An 18552-nucleotide genomic window follows, 5' to 3' on the forward strand; every position below is an offset into this window, starting at 1 on the left:
AGGTTGCTTCTCTGGGGTCTCAGACAGCCTAGGGTATCACTGAGTTCACAGGAGGAATCAGATGGGGTGTCTGGACACCCCACACACTTAATCTGCCTCAAGCTGTGTGTTTCCCTCTGTCAGTGAAGGGATGGCTGGCTGTCAGTGTTGGTGTTGGCTAGAGGCCTCAGAGTGCAGCCAGTCTGCTGTGAGCTGCCTGTCTCCTTAACCTCCCCAGTCACTCCTATTATTAGAAACTCCTGTTTCCACACTAGGAGCTAGTGAGATGTAGGGAAGAGCAGAACCCAGCTACCCTGAGACCTTTCTGATCTTCGTTTTCATTAATTTGGTACTGGTGTTTGAAGTCAGGAAGAACTTATAAATTTACAGTTTCAAAGCAGAATTAGTGGATCAGGATAAATAGTAAACAGCAAAAGAGAATCCTGTTCTTGCTGTTTTAAAAATTATGAGAAGAGGGGAGGAGGTAGTGGCATACCCAATAGAACACATGCCTTTTACCAAGTGCAGGGACCCAGGTTAAGTTCCTTTGGGGTTGGGGCTGGGGTGGGGGGAGTGCATCACAAGTAATGGAGCAGTGTGCTACAGTTGTCTTTTCCTCCTTATCTCTCATTCTCTATCAAAAAGAAAAAAGGAAAAATCGCTGTGGGAAGTTGTGAAGCCATGCAGACACCAAGCCCCAGTGACAACACTGGTGGAAAAAAAAATCTTTGGGGAGATCAAATGCCTTTTTACTTTTGTCTCCTCATACAATCTATTCAGAGCATGTTTTTTAAAAAGCAAAACATTAAGTAGCTCTTGGCAGAAGGTCAAAGCCAGCATTGTAGGGAAGGAATTTAAATGTCATTTAAGAGTGGCTATTTGAGCACTCACTGTGCCTTTCTCAAGGCAAGGCAGGGCCATTTTCACAGTCTCTCATGGAAATATTTCTAGATGATCTCTGTGGCTCTTTTCTTTGAACTCATTTATTTGACTTTCCTTCAGTACAGAGCACTTTTAATGAGCAATTTTATTAGCCCAACATGCCTTCTTCAAGCTCTGTGTAGCTGGGTTCCTGGGACTTATAACCTTTGCCCCATTTTCCATTAAAACATGAAACGTTTTCCTGTAATCAATTTCATCCTATGACCTCAGAATAAAAAATGCAATGGGTACTTTTGTCAGCTATGGATATTTTGGTCAAGTAGTAAGTCCACTAGGATAAATGTTATTGAAATAGCTGCTGTTGCCTTGTGGTTTTAAAGTTACACATAGTAATATTTTAGTCTCAAATTCTTTCTTCCCTTGGTTGTTTATTCTTGTGTTTCATACCTTTAGCTAATCTGATAGCCCTACCTCTATGAGTAAGTTACTCTTTTCTCTGTATTTATAACCCACTGAGACAAGTTAAAAAGAGGCAGAGAAAGAAAAAAGTGGGGGGCAGTCAATGGCACATCCGGTTAAGCACACATACTACTAAGTGCAGGGACTGGGTTCAAGCCCCAGCTCCCCACCAGCAGGGGGACACTTCACCAGTAGTGAAACTGGGCTGCAGGTGTCTCTCTCTTTCTCTCTCCTTCTCTGTCTCCCTTTCCTCTCTTAATTTCTTTCTGTCATATAAAATTTAAAAAGAAAGGAAGGAAGAAGAAAGAAAGAAAGAAAGAAAGAAAGAAAGAAAGAAAGAAAGAAGTAGAAGAAAAAAAAGAAATGGCCACTGAAAGCAGTGGATTCATAGCCAGCACCAAGCCTCAGAAATAACCCAGGTGGCAGTAAAAAATAATTTCAGAAAAAAAAAAGCAAACCACTTTGTAAACAAACTTTAAAAAAAATACATAGTTTTCTTCATCTGATCCCCAATATCAGGAATTCCTCCTTATGGCAAAACTGAATAATCCTTTGGTGCACTTTGAACACTTTACTTTCTGTTCTAATTCAAGTGGGCAACAGCTATTTCCCACTGAATACCCTGACCCTAGACATTCCTCTATGGCTATACTTTCTTTTCTCTAACCTGAAAAATCCAAAGGTGTTTCATTTTTCCTTCTGGATTTACTTCCCATGTTTCCATAACTTTTATTGAAATCTGCTCCACAGTCAAATTTCCCTTCGGTTTGCTCAGGACGCAGGGCCCCTGCAAGGGTCGTAGCAGCACCCTGAACAGTGGAGCCTTTGTCTAGGCACAGACAGCTCTCTGTGCTACCCCCCTAAGTTGTGTTTGCCTTTTAAACTACACTAGAGATTTAAGGCATCTGTGGGTCCCCATAACACCGGGCTCTTTTTCTGCTTTGCTTGCTTCAGTCAATCTGTCCTCATCTCTTAGTCTTATTTACTTTTTTTCTTCTTGGGACAAGGAGCACACTCTTTCAAAGAGAGTGGAATAAGTTTGGGGGGGGGGAATGAAAGAAAATCTTCACACAACAGGTCATACACTTATGGAACTCATTAGTCTCGAAAGGTGGTGCTGGCAGGAAATGTAAAAGAATTCCAAAACCTCTTTAGCCAAAGTTATGAATGAGAACCATAAATGGCCACCAAGAAGCAAAACCAGCATTGGCTCTGCTTGTTCATGGTGAAAGTTAGAGCTGCCCAAGCCCTCCCCCCCCCCTCCCGCCCAGGGATTTGTAGACAAGTATGGAGACCTGGCCTGCTCTGTCAGGGAGGCTTCCTGAGCACCTTCCTCCTCTCTTCTTTCCTTCAGTCTCTGTCTTCCTTCAGTCTCCCAAAGTTTTCGAAGACACTCTCCAGCTTCACCAGATCTGAGACTGGCAGCTTTCTTCTTGGAAGAAAACCTAGGAGGACACTCTGCAACTTTTCCTTGCCCATTCAGTCATCTGCCCACCTTTGTGCCACTGAGGACTGCCCATCAGTTATGGTGACATCTGGCCAGTGGAAACTAATTGACGTCACATTTGGATCATAAGCTATAGACCCTTCCCTCCATGCAGAGTCAGACCCTCTTTTTCCAAGGAGTGGACAGGTCTGAAACCACAAATAGCGTTTGGCTTCATGCTTTTCTCTTCCCTAAGTAGACTCTTAATTCTCTCAAATCCTTCTGCTTTTCTCAGATCTAAGTTTCTTCCCAAAGGACTTCTCAACCTGAACCTGGGACACTTAGAAAATGCAGACCCTGGGAGTCGGGCAGTAGTGCAGCGGGTTAAGTGCATGTGGTGCAAAACACATGGACCGGCATGGGCTCGAACCAGCTCCCCACCTGCAGGGGAGTCGCTTCACAGGCGGCTAGGCAGGTCTGCAGGTATCTATCTTTCTCTCCCCCTCTCTGTCTTCTCCTCCTCTCTCCATTTCTCTCTGTCCTATCTAACAACAACGACATCAATAACAACAATAATAATAACTACAACAACAATAAAAAACAAGGGCAACAAAAGGGAAAATAAATAAATAAATATAAAAAGAAATAAAGGAAGGAAGGAAGGAAGAAAAAGAAAAGAAAAAAGAAAGAACGAAAGAGAAAGAAAGAAAATGCAGACCCTTCAGCCAGCATATTCCCAGCAAGAGTCAGAGCCAGAGCCAAACTTCTGATGAGTTCTCCTCCACCTGAGCGTCCTGCTCAGCATCTCAGTGTTGTGTCTTCCTGCATTGCCCACTTGCTCCCACATTAAAGGATTCTGGGGTTTGGGGGAAGCTCAGAGTACTAGGCAACAGCATTGGATCTTTATGCTATCTGCTTTCTCTGGTTCTGTGGCTTCCAGCTAGCATCTTCAAGTCTAAGAATATATCTGCAAAATATCTGGCCTCTTGCACATTTCTGATGCCCATCTATGGTGGGCCCCTTGCCTTCTTTTATTCACTGCTTGATTGGATAGCCTGACAGCAGCTGCAGATAGGCTGTTCCTTTGCATGTGTGAAAAGTAAAAGACTCTGGATTTTCTTCTATGTAGACATGTAATCTTGTTTGTTTTTGTTTGTTTGTTTTGGGAAGACCCCATTGAGGGCAAAGATTCACGTGATTTTCTCTTCCTCATCCCCCTTCTCCTCTTGCTTTCTCAAGTCTTCAAGAAAAACCACCCTACTTAAACTTCTTAAACACTTAGAAGTAGCAGCAATACTTGTGTTATTATACAACACAACCTAGTGGAAAGGAACTACTAGAAAGCAGTAAATGATTTGTAGGGAATTTTGCATTATTTCCTTAAATGACTTATTTATTTATTTATTACATGTGAGGGAGACCAGAGCTTCACTCGAGCATTTGCAGTGCCAGAGGTTAACCCAGGATCAGAAGCCAGTAAATCCAGCACTCTATCCACTGAGTTACTTCTCTAGCTACTAAAAATAAGTAAATAAATAAATAAATCTTTAAGAATAATCCTTTAAAATTTTTTTTATATTTATTTATTCCCTTTTGTTGCCCTTGTTGTTTTATTGTTGTAGTTATTATTGTCGTTATTAATGTCATCATTATTGGATAGGACAGAGAGAGATGGAGAGGAGGGGAAGACAGAGAGGGTGAGAGAAAGATAGACACATGCAGACTTGCTTCACCACCTGTGAAGCAACCCCCATGTAGGTGGGGAGCCGGGGGCTTGAACCGGGATCCTTAAGCCGGTCCTTGGGCTTCGTGCCATGTGCGCTTAAGCTGCTGCAAGAATAATCCTTTTAAAAAGCGGTAAGACACCCATTCTGACTAATCTGATAGGGCAAGGATATCAGGTGGTGACATCTGGGCCAGGCTCTGAGTGCAAACAGCTCAGCAGTCAAGATAGTGGGTAGGTGGTATTGGCGTCCAAGGGCCAGTAAGTTATCATGTGTGAGGCTTAATCTGGGAAGAATGAATAGTCTGAGATGACTAAAACATGACTGAGATGGTGAATCTCTTTAAATATTTCTCCTTGACTGACCCTGTGAGTCTTGTTGGTGGTTTGCATCCTCTAACATCTCATGGGCAAAATGGCAGGACCCAGAACATGAAGTCACAGAACATCAAGTATCTGCCCCCTCTTTGTCTTCACAACACTGTAGCCAGAGCTGACTCCATTCCCAGGGAGGTAGGCTAGCTCACACCACCACTGAGTATGCTGTATTCCCTGATGAAGGAAGCTTCTTCTTCTTCTTCTTCTTGATAATTTGGACAATAGTACTGATATTGACTTGGCTTGGTGATTTGCCATTTCTGTCCCCATAAAGTTCAGGAGGGGTTGACATAGAATGTGACTCCATCTCAAACACAGTTTCATTGGCCATCTGGGGGCAGGGAGGGGGATCTCCAAATATATATTCGGTTTACTAGCAGAAATACAGCAAGACGCAAGACCTTGTGATAAGATAAAGATGGACTTGCCTCTCTATCCCTTAGAGGTTGCTATCAAAATCACCAGAGTGAAACCAGCCAAACTCTCCCACATGACTCTGAATTATTTACACTTTAATTTTTTTAATTAATTAATTTATTTAAGAAAGGATACATTAACAAAATCATAGGATGGTGGGGTACAACTCCACACAGTTCCTGCCACCCAATCTCCATATCCCATCCCATCCCCAATAGCTTTCCCATTCTCTATCCCTCTGGGAGCATGGACACAGGGTTGTTGTGGGTTGCAAAAGGTGGGAGGTCTGGCTTCTGTAATTGCTTCCCCTTAATTTTTTTTTTATGAGTATGAGAACAGATCCCCACTCAGCTCCACCATATACAGCACCATGGAGCGAGCCTGAGGACTCGGGAGTGCAAGTCTTGTTCTCTGACTTTTGACAGCGCCTGTGAACCCCCTTAAACACCATATGCTATTTTATATTCTATACAGAGAATGTGGGTAAATCAGGACCCTCCAGAGAAACAGAACTGATAGGGTGTACGTGTGTGTGGACAGAGCCTTTGTGATGAATTGGCTCTTATCCTTACAGGGGCTGGCACAGCAGGGTGGGCTGGCAGGCTGGAGACTCAGGAAAGCTGTTGTTTGAGGGCTCAAGTGTCTTCTCTGCAGTTTCATGTGGATTGGATATGCATGGAGACACCTCCTTTGCTTCCCAGAATTTTGACCACCATCCCAAGATCTTATATTTCAAGATCTGAAATATAAGAATAGCTGAAATCTAATAATTTAAGTTGAAGTATAAGAATAATTCTGGGTACACATCGTTATTTGTCCTGACTAGTAAAGAAGAAGCTGTACGGGAAAACTGTCACAGGAATTAAGAGGACATTTCCATTTACCTAAAGCAACACTCCAGTTACCTGGAGCTCAGTTTCTCTGGTTTCTACTGAAAAACAAACCCAGTCCTTAAAAAAGTGGTTTCCATGGTCATAGCTAGGAATATTCTAGGCTGCGCTTATTTCAGGACCAGTCTTCCTCAAGTAGCAGAGTATGTTGAACCAGCCTCCTTTTGGAGAGAGGGGCAACTTCTACTATTGTTGTTCTACATTGAGGACAAGGTCCTGTAGAGGCCCACAAGAGGGTTTATGATGTTGTTCCTGATGGAGATAACCAGTAACAGTGGATAGAGGGATCTGTTAGAGGTCTAGGTCCATCTTACTTATGTGGGAATCCCAGAATTCCCTGACTAGGGCCCTGGAAGATTAGATGAACTCGTAGTAGCCAAAAAGGCCATCATTAAAGTGTACCTGTCTTTTGCCTTTATTCAGCTTTTGTAGTTTTTACTTTATCTGATAGGGCTAGGTTTAGAGTGATTGAGGGAAGTGAAATAGGAAGTAGGTGAGGAGGGTGTCTAGGTCTAGGTAGAAGCTATTTGATTATTTTTTCTGGTCTTTCTACTTCTTACTGCACTTACTGAATCACTGTAGACTATTGCAGTTTTTTTGTTGTTGTTGTTGTTGTTTTTGGCCTCTAGGATTATCGCTGGGGCTTGTTGCCTGCACTACGAATCCACTGCTTCTGAAGGCTACTTTTTCCCTTTTGTTGTCCTTGTTGTTTATCGTTGTTATTATTATTGCTGTTATTGCTGTCATTGTTGTTTGATAGGACAGAGAGAAATAGAGAGAGGAGGGGAAGACAGAGAGAGGGAGAGAAAGATAGACACCGCAGACCTGCTTCACCACTCAGGAAGCAAACTCCCTGCAGGTTGGGAGCTGGGGGGCTCAAACCTGGTTACTTAATGCTTGTCCTTGCACTTTGCGCCACGTGCATTTAACCTGCTGTGCTACTGCCTGACCCCCCTATTGCGCATTTTTACATTAAGGTATATATTTTCCCCTAACTTGTGCACAGATGTGCATGTGTGCTTTATCTCATGTGCCCTGTTCTATATCTAGGTTCTATAACTTTGCCAGGAAGTGTGCCACCGAAAATGGAACTTGGGAGTCCTAAGAGCTAAGAAAGATCTCTCACCCAAGTATTGGGGCTGCAGTCACTAGTTAAAATAATAATAGTAATAAAATAAATAAAACAAGGCAATAAGGGGGGGAAAAGGAAATTTGTATACTCTTCACTACCACACACACATACACGTGCGCACGCGTGCACGCACACACACACACACACACATTTGCCATGATATTTATAAGCTCCTGCTCTATGTAGGGCATTGTGCCAGGGATAAAATAATGAGTTTGTTGCCTTATCTTTAAATCTCACTCAGCTCATAGGTCTACCTCCTGTGTTTCATCCATAAACATTGCCCTCAGGGACCCTGCCTGGCTTCTTAGCCTGTCCTGGGACTGGCTGACTCTGTCTTTACTCCCCCAGAGGTTAACTCACCCTGAAGACCTGTATGTTTAGACTTTCTTGGTCTCACTCACCATCTGCCTTCAACACAAAATAAATATTTGTAGACTTAATGAATGAAATACATGTCACAAAGTGCCAGAGTGTAGCCTAACCTCCCTCCCAGGCTCTCTGGAGCATGCTTCACACATAGTTTGTTACACATTTGGTGGCCTGTCTTTGGAGCAAAGTGTCTTTGGCCTGTCAAAGTGAGTGATTGGGGGGGGGGGGGTGAGGTGGGGGTAGTAGCAAACATATTAGAGCACAGACATTACCATGTACAAGAACACAGGTTCAAGTACCTGGTCCCCATATGAGGGGGGAAGTTTCACAAGAAGTGAAGCAGTATTGTAGGTATTTCTCTTTCTCTCTCCCTATTTCCCCTTTCCCTTTCAAGTTCTCTCTGTCTCTGTCAAAAAGGAATGGATGGATTGAGGGAAAAAAATTTAAGTCACTGATGGGGGGTGCTGTTTTCTCTAAAAATTTTCTCTGTGAGGTAGAGCTGGAGAAGTGAAAGTTGTGTCACCATGGTAACTGTTTTCATACTGATGACCTGATTCACCAAGGAAGGGTAGATGTTTTTGTTTAGTGTGATGACAAGTTGTATAGTGATAGATCTTACAAGGGAAGCAAGCTTTGGTAATCTGGGAAATCACTGTGTAAACCTATAGATAACTGTCCAGTGTGCTCACTCTGCTCATGGGAACAGGTGTCCTGCCCTCTGCCCTCCCATCTCCCTCATTAGCTCTGTAGTGTGTTTGTGAACAAAATCCTACCAGGAGATTTTGGATTTCTATTATTCCTTCTATAATTATCCCACTCCTTTAACCTCTGTAAAGATTCTTTAAATATGTTATTTATTAATGTGAAAGGAGGAGAGAGACAATGAACCAGCCGTCACTCTGGTACATGTGCTGCTGAGGATTGAACTCAAAACCTCATGCTTGAAAGTCCAATGCTTTATCCACTGCACCACCTCCTGGACCACAGGTCTTTTTTTGTTTTGTTTTGTTAGTTAGTTTGGTTTTTTTTTCATCACCAGGAAAGTGTTTTCAGACAGAAAGAGACAGAGAAAGGGGAAGATACTATAGCACTGAAGTTTCCTCCAGTTCTGTGAAGGCCAAGCTTGAACCCGGATCAAACACATAATAAACCTAGCACACTATCCCCATACACTTCTTACTGTCCTAAGATCTGGGTTTTTTGTTTCTTTGTTTGTTTTCTGATGGTGCAAAGAGGGGGAAAGGAGGACTCTGCTTAATTCTGGCTGGCATGTGCAGTACTGGGTATTGATCCTGGGACCTCATGCAAGCAGCTGCAGCACTCAACCACTGAACTATCTCCCCAGCCATCTATTATTCCATTGTTAAAGAGTTGAAGGGGCCCGGTGGTGGCGCTCCTAGTTGAGCACATGTATTACAATGCACAAGGACTCAGGTTCAAGACCCCGGTCCCCACCTACAGGGGGAAAGCTTTACAAGTGGTGAAGATGTGCTGCAGGTGTCTCTCTGTCTCTCCCTCTCTATCACCCCCTTCCCTCTTGATTTCTGGCTATCCTTATCCAATAAATAAAGATTTTTTTAAAAGAGCTGTAGTTGACAGCCTTATTAATTTTCAATGATAGTCAAATAAATTTATGACATAGAATGTTAGATAATAATAGTGTGTGACTGGGAGTTGGGCAGTAGCACAGCAGGCTAAATGCACGTGATGCAAAGCGCAAGGACCCATAAGGATCCAGGTTTGAGCCCCCAGCTCCCCACCTGCTGGAGAGTCGCTTCACAGGCGGTGAAGCAGGTCTGCAGGTGTCTATCTTTCTCTCCCCCTCTCTGTCTTCCTCTCCTCTCTCCATTACTCTCTGTCCTATCCAACAATAACTACAACAATAGAACAACAAGGGCAACAAAGGGGGAATAAATATTTAAAAAAAGAAAATAATAATAGTGTATGACTAATGAGTTAATATAACATAGTTAATAGTAAGATAAAGAGGCAAAACAAAGCATGAAAAATATACTTGCTGGGTGATGTGGAGTTTCTCTTATGGATGCTTTAAGGTACAATAGGAATCGCTGATCACTATCTTATCCTCTTACCCATTTGAATATTATGTTGATGACTTTTAAATTTAAATTTTGTTAAACAGCCTGTTTCCTGAACACTGTGCTATTTCTTGAATATTGCATTATGTAAGAAGGTTATGATATTGTTTTTACAGGCAATTTCCCATTTATAGTGCTGAGTTGTTTTATTGTATAAATTTCATTGGGTTTCTCAAAAGTCATTTAGAAAAAAATATGCAGTGGGAAAGTCTGCCCATTGTATTTTTCAGACGAAAGCTGGTTTCCACAACATTATTACCATTTTGTAAACAGCACCAGTGAACCTGCACATAAAAGGTTAAATGTTTGCAGACCACTCTTCTTGGCCTCAAAGATCAGAGACAAATTACTATTTTTATTTTACATTCCCTTGATGAGGATAATGATAAACAGCTGCCACCTCAGTGCTTAGACTACAAAGAATCTTATTGCAATCCTGTAATTTAAACAAAGAAAAAATACGGAGTCATGCCAGCATACATACAGAAAAGAACACAGCAGAGAATTTGGTTAGAACTGGGGTTAGAGGAGAGGGACCATTCACTCTGCAATTACTCAGTTAAAAGAAAAATTCCATCTATGTGCATTTTTCCCATTCATTTCCAACATATTAGAAAAGAAAGTTACTCCTCTAAATTCAAAAAAGAAACCAGATTTGCATTCTGAATTCTGTGGTTCCCTGTCATGTCCATGATACCAGAGAGGTTCAGATTTACATGTAACCACTTGTCAACTAGCAATTCCCAAAGCTAAGGAGAGTCTCAAGTCATTTTACTGGTTATGTTGAAATTCTTCTTGTCCTTTTTTTTTTAATATTGAGAACTAAGCCACTCAGTGTTCTCTATTCATTCTGACACTTTGCTTATTCATTACATCTATTTAAAAAGTGAATGTCAGTATATTCGCATTTTTATGCACAAAAAAGCAGTACAAGCCTCCATGTTAAGAATCATGTAACGGATCCTCAGTAGCTCAAGGGCCGGGTGGTGGTGCACCTGGCTGAGTGCACATGTTGCAATGTACAAGGACCCAGGCTCAAGTCCCCAGTCCCCACCTACAGGGGGAAAGCTTTGCGTGTGGTGAAACAGGACTACAGGTGTCCCTCTGTCTCTCTCCCTCTCTATCTCCCCCTTCCCTCTTGATTTCTGGCTGTCTTTATCCAATAAATAATTAAAGATATTTTTTAAAGAATTTCCTTTAAAAAAAATCGTGTGAGAACTCTGGTGGTCCATGTGGTGTAGAAATATACACTGTAATTTTATAATCTTGTAACCTACTATTTAATCACAAAAAAAAAATCATGTGAGCTGAACAAATTCAGTGTTTCTATAGGAAAATGCAATTGATTATATAATTTCCTGCTGTTCATATTCTAGGAGGCTTTGAAAATTATTTATTCTGCTTTTCTTTTGACTTTTCCATAATATTAATATTATATAGTATGTTCCTAGAAACCTTTTCTTTAAAAAAATCAGTTATTAGGGAAACAATTGTTTACAGGACAGTTGTTGACACATGGTCACATGATAGATATCTGCTCACCATTCCTACCAGCCACCCACCCAAGTCTTTTTCCACCACCACCCAATGTCCCCTTCCCCCAGAGTCCTTTACTTAGCTGTAATATACCAGTCCAGTTTTCACTTTGTGGTTCCCTATATTGATCATTTAATCTATTAGACTGACTTGCTATGTTATGTATGTTTCACAATACTTCTTGATTTTTTTTTTATACTTGAGGAAGGGATGACATTGATTTAACATTGCACTCATCTTGCATTTCTTGAGTATGTTTTAGAGCTGCCACAGGCTCATCTATAGGTTGGCAATAAGGATGTTAGCCCCTCTTAAGGTTGTTGTGCAGATGTTCTATCTATGTAAAGCTTGACACAGTCCTAGAATACAAAAAAATGCTCCATGGATGTTCCTGGGAGAGGTAATATATTAATGCTGAAATGCAAAATCCAAATATGTTTTTACATGTATGAGTCAACATGAATTGCCCTATGTCCATTTTAGAAGTGTATATAGTATGTGAAACAAATTTTGCTTTCCTCACAAAGCTGCAAGTTAGATCCATAGTTCTCATTTTAACACAGTGTCAATCATAACATCCATCCTCACTGCTGTCAAGTACTGGTGGATCTTAATCATACAGCTTAAAGCTCTCTGATTTCCATTTTCTATCATAGAGGCACTCTTAAGACTCAAGAAGACTCTGGAGGCTTCCTGGATGTAGGGAAACCCTAGGTAGTATGAACTTCTCCTCTTCCTGTGCATGAAGCTCTGTGCTAATTGGCTAGAGGGCAAAACAAATAGAACAGAAGAAGCATTTAACTTAATTGGATATGAATAAGAAAAATTAGAAAAATAAGGTACAGTAAAAGTGCTATCTGGAGAGGAGGAAAGCCCAAGGGCCTCTGGGAGTTTGTCTAGAAGAGGTGTTGGGGACAGGGACATGAGGGTCTTCACAGGTGGGAAGAAAGGGCTCCAGGCAAGGGGAGCCACTTGTAGAAAGCATAGAGATGTTAAAAATAATTCTTTTAAGATTAGCATTTTTATGTTGCTAGAATAGGAAAAGTGTCGTGCTCAAATTTCTCATCTTTAGTGTTCATAACATGTGTTGAGAGTGAAGTAGTTTTCCCTACAGAAATAAAGGGAAGACATTGACATTTATTGAGTACCCATAAACCCTTGGCTAGGTGAGTTCATAGGTGTTTGTCTCATTGCTAAGAGTTAGCCAGACAAACAGATCCCCATTTCTTTTTCTTTTTTTAATTTAATTTTATGTTTTTCCCTTTTGTTGCCCTTGTTTATCGTCATTGTTGTTATTAGTGTTATTGCTGTTGTTGTTGTCAGATAGGAAAGAAAGAAATGGAGAGAAGAGGGGAAGACAGAGAGGGGGAGAGAAAGATAGACACCTGCAGACCTACTTCACCACTGTAAAGCAAACCCCATGCAAGTGGGGAGCCGGGGGCTCGAACCAGGATCCTTACACCAGTCCTTGCACTTCGTGCCATGTGCACTTAACCCACTGTGCCACAACCCAGCTCCCATAGATCCCCATTTCAAAGAGGAGAAAGTTGAGTCTTGCCCACACTAAGTAAAATGTGGCCACATATCTAGTAGTACAGACTAAAGTCTGCACTTAAACTAAAAGCCTTCACTTTCCAATATAATACCCTTAAAACAACACTACAGTAACAACTGAGTCTTAAGAATCTAGGTTCAGAGGGAGCTTATTTGCAGTGACTTTTGTTGCCCAGAAAGAAGTTTGGGAGCATAGTTCTTTCACTGCCGTGATGGAGCTGCCTTCTGCACTTCTTCGCTCTATGGCCTTAACTTTTTCCCAATTTATCCAACATTCTGTTATAACTATATCACAAATTAATAGTTAAAGAGCTACATAAGATTTCACGTCTTTCTTCTAATTGCCAAAAAATTTAATTGTATAAGAAATGGTACAGGAGAATAATTGTCATTTCTGAGACTTCCACTCCTCTCCCTTGCTAGAGAGTGGCAGTAAGATGTCCTAGGAATATCCTCTAATGGTCACCACACATGAGATAATATTCTTAGACTTGAACAGTGACAGTGTTTTATAGAATAAGCATATATGATTTCAATATTCTATGAAGAGTTCAACATTTTCTGAGTGACAACATCTGATATCAATGACTAGAACTAATTTTTATCTTTGTTTTGTTGATTTTACAACCTACAAATAGCCTTTCACCCATGCATCTTGATTCAGAAGGAAAATCCTGTCATTTATAGGTCTGTCTAAAGTATTTAGCACTGTGCCTTACCTAGACCTGATCAGATGATTGAAAGCCTGGCAGATCAAAGTCTGTACATTTCCAAAGGAAAGGACTTCATGTCCATGCTAGAAGCAATAAATTATTTCCCTTCTTTTTTTTGTCCTGGTAATTAAATCTTTCCAAATGTTAGAAAGTAGCCAGACCACTAACAATATTTGTATCATGTTCTGGGGCTTAGATGGTTCAACCTGACCTGAAATGGAGACCATTTGTTTTGAATTGATTTTAGTGCTAAGCCAATAGGTCAGTCCTTAATGATGAAGATGCAGTTCCAGCCCCGCCTCCGGTGGATAAGCCAAAATTAATTAACTCAAATCCCATAGTATAGAAAACAGATGCTCCTCTCGTGTTACACAAGTATATTCTTTGTGTATAGATGTGTTCCGCTTTAGTCAAAGAATAACAGTTTGGAAGTTAGAATTGTATGTTTTTCACGATGTATCCAGCCTTTAGTAATGATGACAGAAGCATGTATTGACCTAAAAAATCCCAGCAAGTGCATGAAAAAGTGAATTATCCTCTATATCTTTTATTTTGGCTCCAGACCAGGCCTGGGGGATTTAGTTTTAAGTCTGGGCTGATCCAAATTCTGATCTGTTCCAGAGCAGACTGAGGAATTCCAGAACAACACTTAGGTTATTTCTAATCTATAGAATCCCTGGAGAACCCTCCCAGAAATTAGCATCTGTATCATATGTTTGGATTGGATTCTTTGGCGGGTGTGCAAAAGGCTTAAAATTAGATTGTTCTCTAGAGGTATGTTGCTAGGTACATTGTTTATGTGGCTATTCATTTCAGCAGTTATGCAGAAGTAGGATATTTGTTTTTCTTAGGATATGGCAGGCTAAGAGTAGAAGAATCACTGCATACTTCTGATCTTTTTCCCAAGTCAAGGATGTGAAAAAAGATAAACATGTTACCCTCTAGTGATACAATTCAAAATACACTGTTGATCATCTAATAATGCCTGGCAATTTCTTCCTTTCCAAGGGAATGTGAGATAATCTATGTTTCCTTGCCTTCCTGTCAGACTGAAAATGATGAGAATGGCCAGGCAGAAAACTTTTCCATGGACCCCCAACTGGAGAGACAAGTGGAAACCATTCGCAACCTCGTTGACTCCTACATGTCGATCATCAACAAATGTATTCGAGACCTGATTCCAAAAACGATAATGCACCTTATGATCAATAATGTAAGTGATTATAAACTGCCTCGTCATTTCTTCCTCGAGTGCATCCCAGTGTGGAAATTTCTCACACTCTCTACAGTTTCTTTGTACTACTCTCTGGATGATTGAATGAATACCTATTTCCCAAGCTCAACATTTCCCATTACAAGTAGTAACTGACTAACCAGTGCAAGAGAATTTAGAAGAGTAAACATAACACATCTAGTTACAGAACTGCAGTATCCACTTTGGCTATCTCCTCTAAGGACTGTGGCTCTGGATACTGGTGCCACAGAGAGCAAACCTGGGGCCTCTCACCTGTCTATGGTAGCACTATCTTCCCAACCCTTAAAAGGCTATGAATTTGTTTGCAGTAAAGCAGAGCAAAAATACTAGAGTTGTGCTCAGAATATGAATTAGTTGTAAAGTCAGAAATAAGACGAAATGCATTGTCTCGTATACCTTGATATTAAATACAAAAGATATATATTATTTGCACTCTACACAGAATATCAGTGTGCCCAATTTCCCTCATAGGTTTTGCAGCTGAATTCTATTTACAGTCAGGGGAGGACCTCGGGCAAGGTCCCCTTGCTTTTCCAAAGTAAGGATGATCTAGCCACAAGTCTCAGAGTGGATTGCTAGACTGGTCACCAGATTTGTCTGTATCATCCAGAAACTCTCCCTCTTCACAATTATTTTTATGCTAGCAGATTTATGTAGTATTTCAATGATATGGTCTGCTTTGGTTCTTTTGGGGGCTACTTGACTAAAGTACACATATCACGAGTTATCTGAAAAACGATCTTTCAGGTAACTCATAATGAGGTATCCCATAGCAAATTGTTCTGAGTGTTTAAAAGTGTGATGCCAACAATCTTATTCCTCGTCAATTTTGAAGGATATATTTTTTGCTTAGATCAATGGTATATGATGAATATTTGCTTATAACAAATAAAAATCAGATGGCACAGGATGAAAAAGGGTCCTATACCTGCTAGAGTTCAAGAGAAGTCTAGATTCTAAACCTGATTCTCCTATTGGTTGCTTAGCTTCTTTGAGTCTTTTTCCTCCATATTCATAAACTCCAGATCAAAACATACCTGGCACAAGGATTCATTCCAGATCAGTATGATGGACATACTGTGGAAATATTAACTATAAGAAATGAATAAAGCTGCCTATTTAAGAACTAGAAATAGCCTTTATCCATATTTAAAGATTCCTCTCAACGTTGTATTTGCATTTCATTTGTTGTTTGTGATCTATGAATTCCTTGACTTATGTAAGATACCCCAAACCTTAAGCACTCATGTAAACAATCTCATTTTTAACAATTCTATTTTCATGCACTTTTCCATGTATTTACACAAGGACCAGAGGATATGTCGACATATCATCAACAGGCAAGCAATACACTGGGGGACTTAGAAGCTCCTTTAGCTTGGTCAGCGGCCTGCCATGTAACCTGAAGTAAACCATTTGGCCCCCATGAGCAGGAATCAGTCATTCCTGAAATGACAGTGAGAGCACTGAGCTGCTTCACAGAAATGTCAGAGAACATAATAAATGGGACCCTGTGCCACTTTGGAAAAATATAAAGTACTAAACAAATAGTCTGTGTGTTTTTAAAATTACCCTCTTCACTTTACTTAAATAAGTTCAGGTTGTTTTGCCGTGGTCTATCCAGACACTTGCTTATTTAAACATTTTCCTGATTAAGTACCATTTATCTCTTCACTGTTTTACGGAGAGTCATTAGTGCTGCCATCTGCTGAGACATTGCTTTGCTCTGCAGGGCTTTAAATCTTCAGCACAGGAAATAGCACTTCCTGTCTACAGTCTTGAGGAGTGGCTTGACACAAATTAGTTAAGGGGGTGGGGGAGCCCCTATTGCAAATCTACTCTACTTTCACCTTCTCAAGGCAAGCACACACACCAGAAAGCAGAGGGGTGATTTCCCTGACCCCTCCCTGGAACATTTATTTGCTGGCTTTGAGGAAGGGATCCCACCCACACTACAGGAGATTGTCCACAGAGATAAAGCTCTGCTAATTGTCATGAATAAGCCCTTGCCTAAGAATGCTCAGAAAGAAAACTTTTAAGTTTTGTTCTCCAAGTTCAAGCCTTGAAGCTGCAAAGGGGAAGAAAGCTAAAATATCATGAGATGTAGGATCCTTCAGAACTAATGACTATTTTTGCTTGAAATTGAATGTATTTTATCACACATCTATATAGCGTGGTTAATTTTCTCTGCTGTTTGGTCTACTTTTTTTACTAAATATTTTTTAAAATATTTCATTGGCATGCAACACACACACACACACACACACACACACACACCTTTGGAAAACTGTGCTCACATTCTTGCAGCATCTTCTGAAACATGTCGGTTTTGATCATTGCAGAAGAGCTCTGTGGAGAACCAGGAGCTAAACCAGGGTGAACACCCAGCATCATGCAGTGCTTGTGTATAATTTTAAAAAATTGTTTTAAAGTGGAGAGATATTCAAGTGAGATAATTAACCCTAGAATTAAAACTGGAAAATTAATACCTGTGCTCTGATATCTCAGTTCTATCCACCTATCCCTGTTGCTCTTACAAATGGTTTTGGGGGAAGAGGTCAGTTGTTCCTTTAGGTCCAATAAAGACCTAAAACTGAGCCCTTTGTTTCTGCTCTGTGGAAAGTATGCTGTGGACTTTCCTCTTTGAAATAGGAATAGCATTCTGCCTTATGAAAAGAAAAAATAAAGGGAGAGAGGGAGAGAGAGAGGAAGGAAAGAAAATGTTTCAACCAACTTTCATAAAGTTCAGGATTTGGAGGGCATTTTTCTTTGAAAGTTTACGTTAAGTGTTCTGCCACTCAAGTCCCATATGGAATTGTTTAAGAAGTTGAAAGGCAGCAGTAAAGGCCTTGCTTCAGACATACTGTAAGCCTTTGTCTATTGAAATGCAGCAGCTGTTTCTTTGCTTAAACAGTTCAGGTAACAGCTCCACAAAGTGCAAGCAAGTTTACGCCAGGCGGCTGGCCGTTCTGGATGGGCTACAGTCAGGCATGGGAATTGTGTGCAGGGCCTCAGCATTAACACACACAGAACACCCCAGGCCCAGCACAGTGGCTCTTCCCTGAAGCTCACTGCCATCATAAACTCCAAGAAGTGATTCCGACTTCTAAAACAAGAGTCAGTGGCCAAGCACTGTATGATCCTGCATGGAAATCCCAAGAACAGCCTCCTCTGGGGTACTCATTATTTTCTCCAGATCCGTAAATGAAGAAACAGAGACTCCCAGGAACTCAGCAACTGTTCTAAGATCAGTTGGGCAGGTGGCAAGGTCAAGGTTAAAATCTAGACCTTGTTCACAGTCTGATATTCTCTACATTTCAGCATCAGATAAAGCATAAGGCAGGATTAGTTTCTGACCCCCAAGGGGTACACATTCTCTGCTTTCCCAGAGGTTTCATTTTACTGGAAGATTTCATTAGGGTTTGAAAATGCACAGCAATGTTTCAAATCTTAAGTAGTAATTTGAAACATCATTGCTCATATTCAAACAAACCCAGATAATATGAAATGAAATATAAAAGTTTTTAATGAAACTTTTTCAGAACCGACTAGGAAACCTGGAGGCATTTCACACTTGGTGTGTGTGCTATGCCTGGGGGTCCCTGAGTGGGGGGGGGGGGGGGCTATTCACTCTGTGGCCTTTGGCACTTGGGTAGAAAAATAGTAACATGTGACATGGTTTCAAAACACACTGTGACTTTAATTTGCGTGAAGAATTTTTTTTTAATGTTCATTAT

At 40.8% G+C, this 18552-nt stretch overlaps 1 protein-coding gene across 6 annotated transcripts in view; it reads left to right on the plus strand.

Annotated features, from left to right (window-relative positions):
- The window catches only part of DNM3 (dynamin 3), a 392696-nt gene that overhangs the window by 336476 nt on the left and 37668 nt on the right, over positions 1-18552 (plus strand). For all 6 annotated transcript variants that reach the window (XR_009551586.1, XM_060197877.1, XM_060197878.1 and 3 more), the window contains one exon: positions 14609-14773. Coding sequence is in view for 5 of the 6 variants with exons in the window: in XM_060197877.1 (XP_060053860.1) it covers positions 14609-14773 (165 nt within the window). In the remaining variant the exon portion in view is untranslated. The remainder of the gene's footprint in view (positions 1-14608; positions 14774-18552) is intronic.

This window comes from Erinaceus europaeus, chromosome 9, assembly GCF_950295315.1.
Source record: "Erinaceus europaeus chromosome 9, mEriEur2.1, whole genome shotgun sequence".
NCBI lineage: Eukaryota > Metazoa > Chordata > Mammalia > Eulipotyphla > Erinaceidae > Erinaceus > Erinaceus europaeus.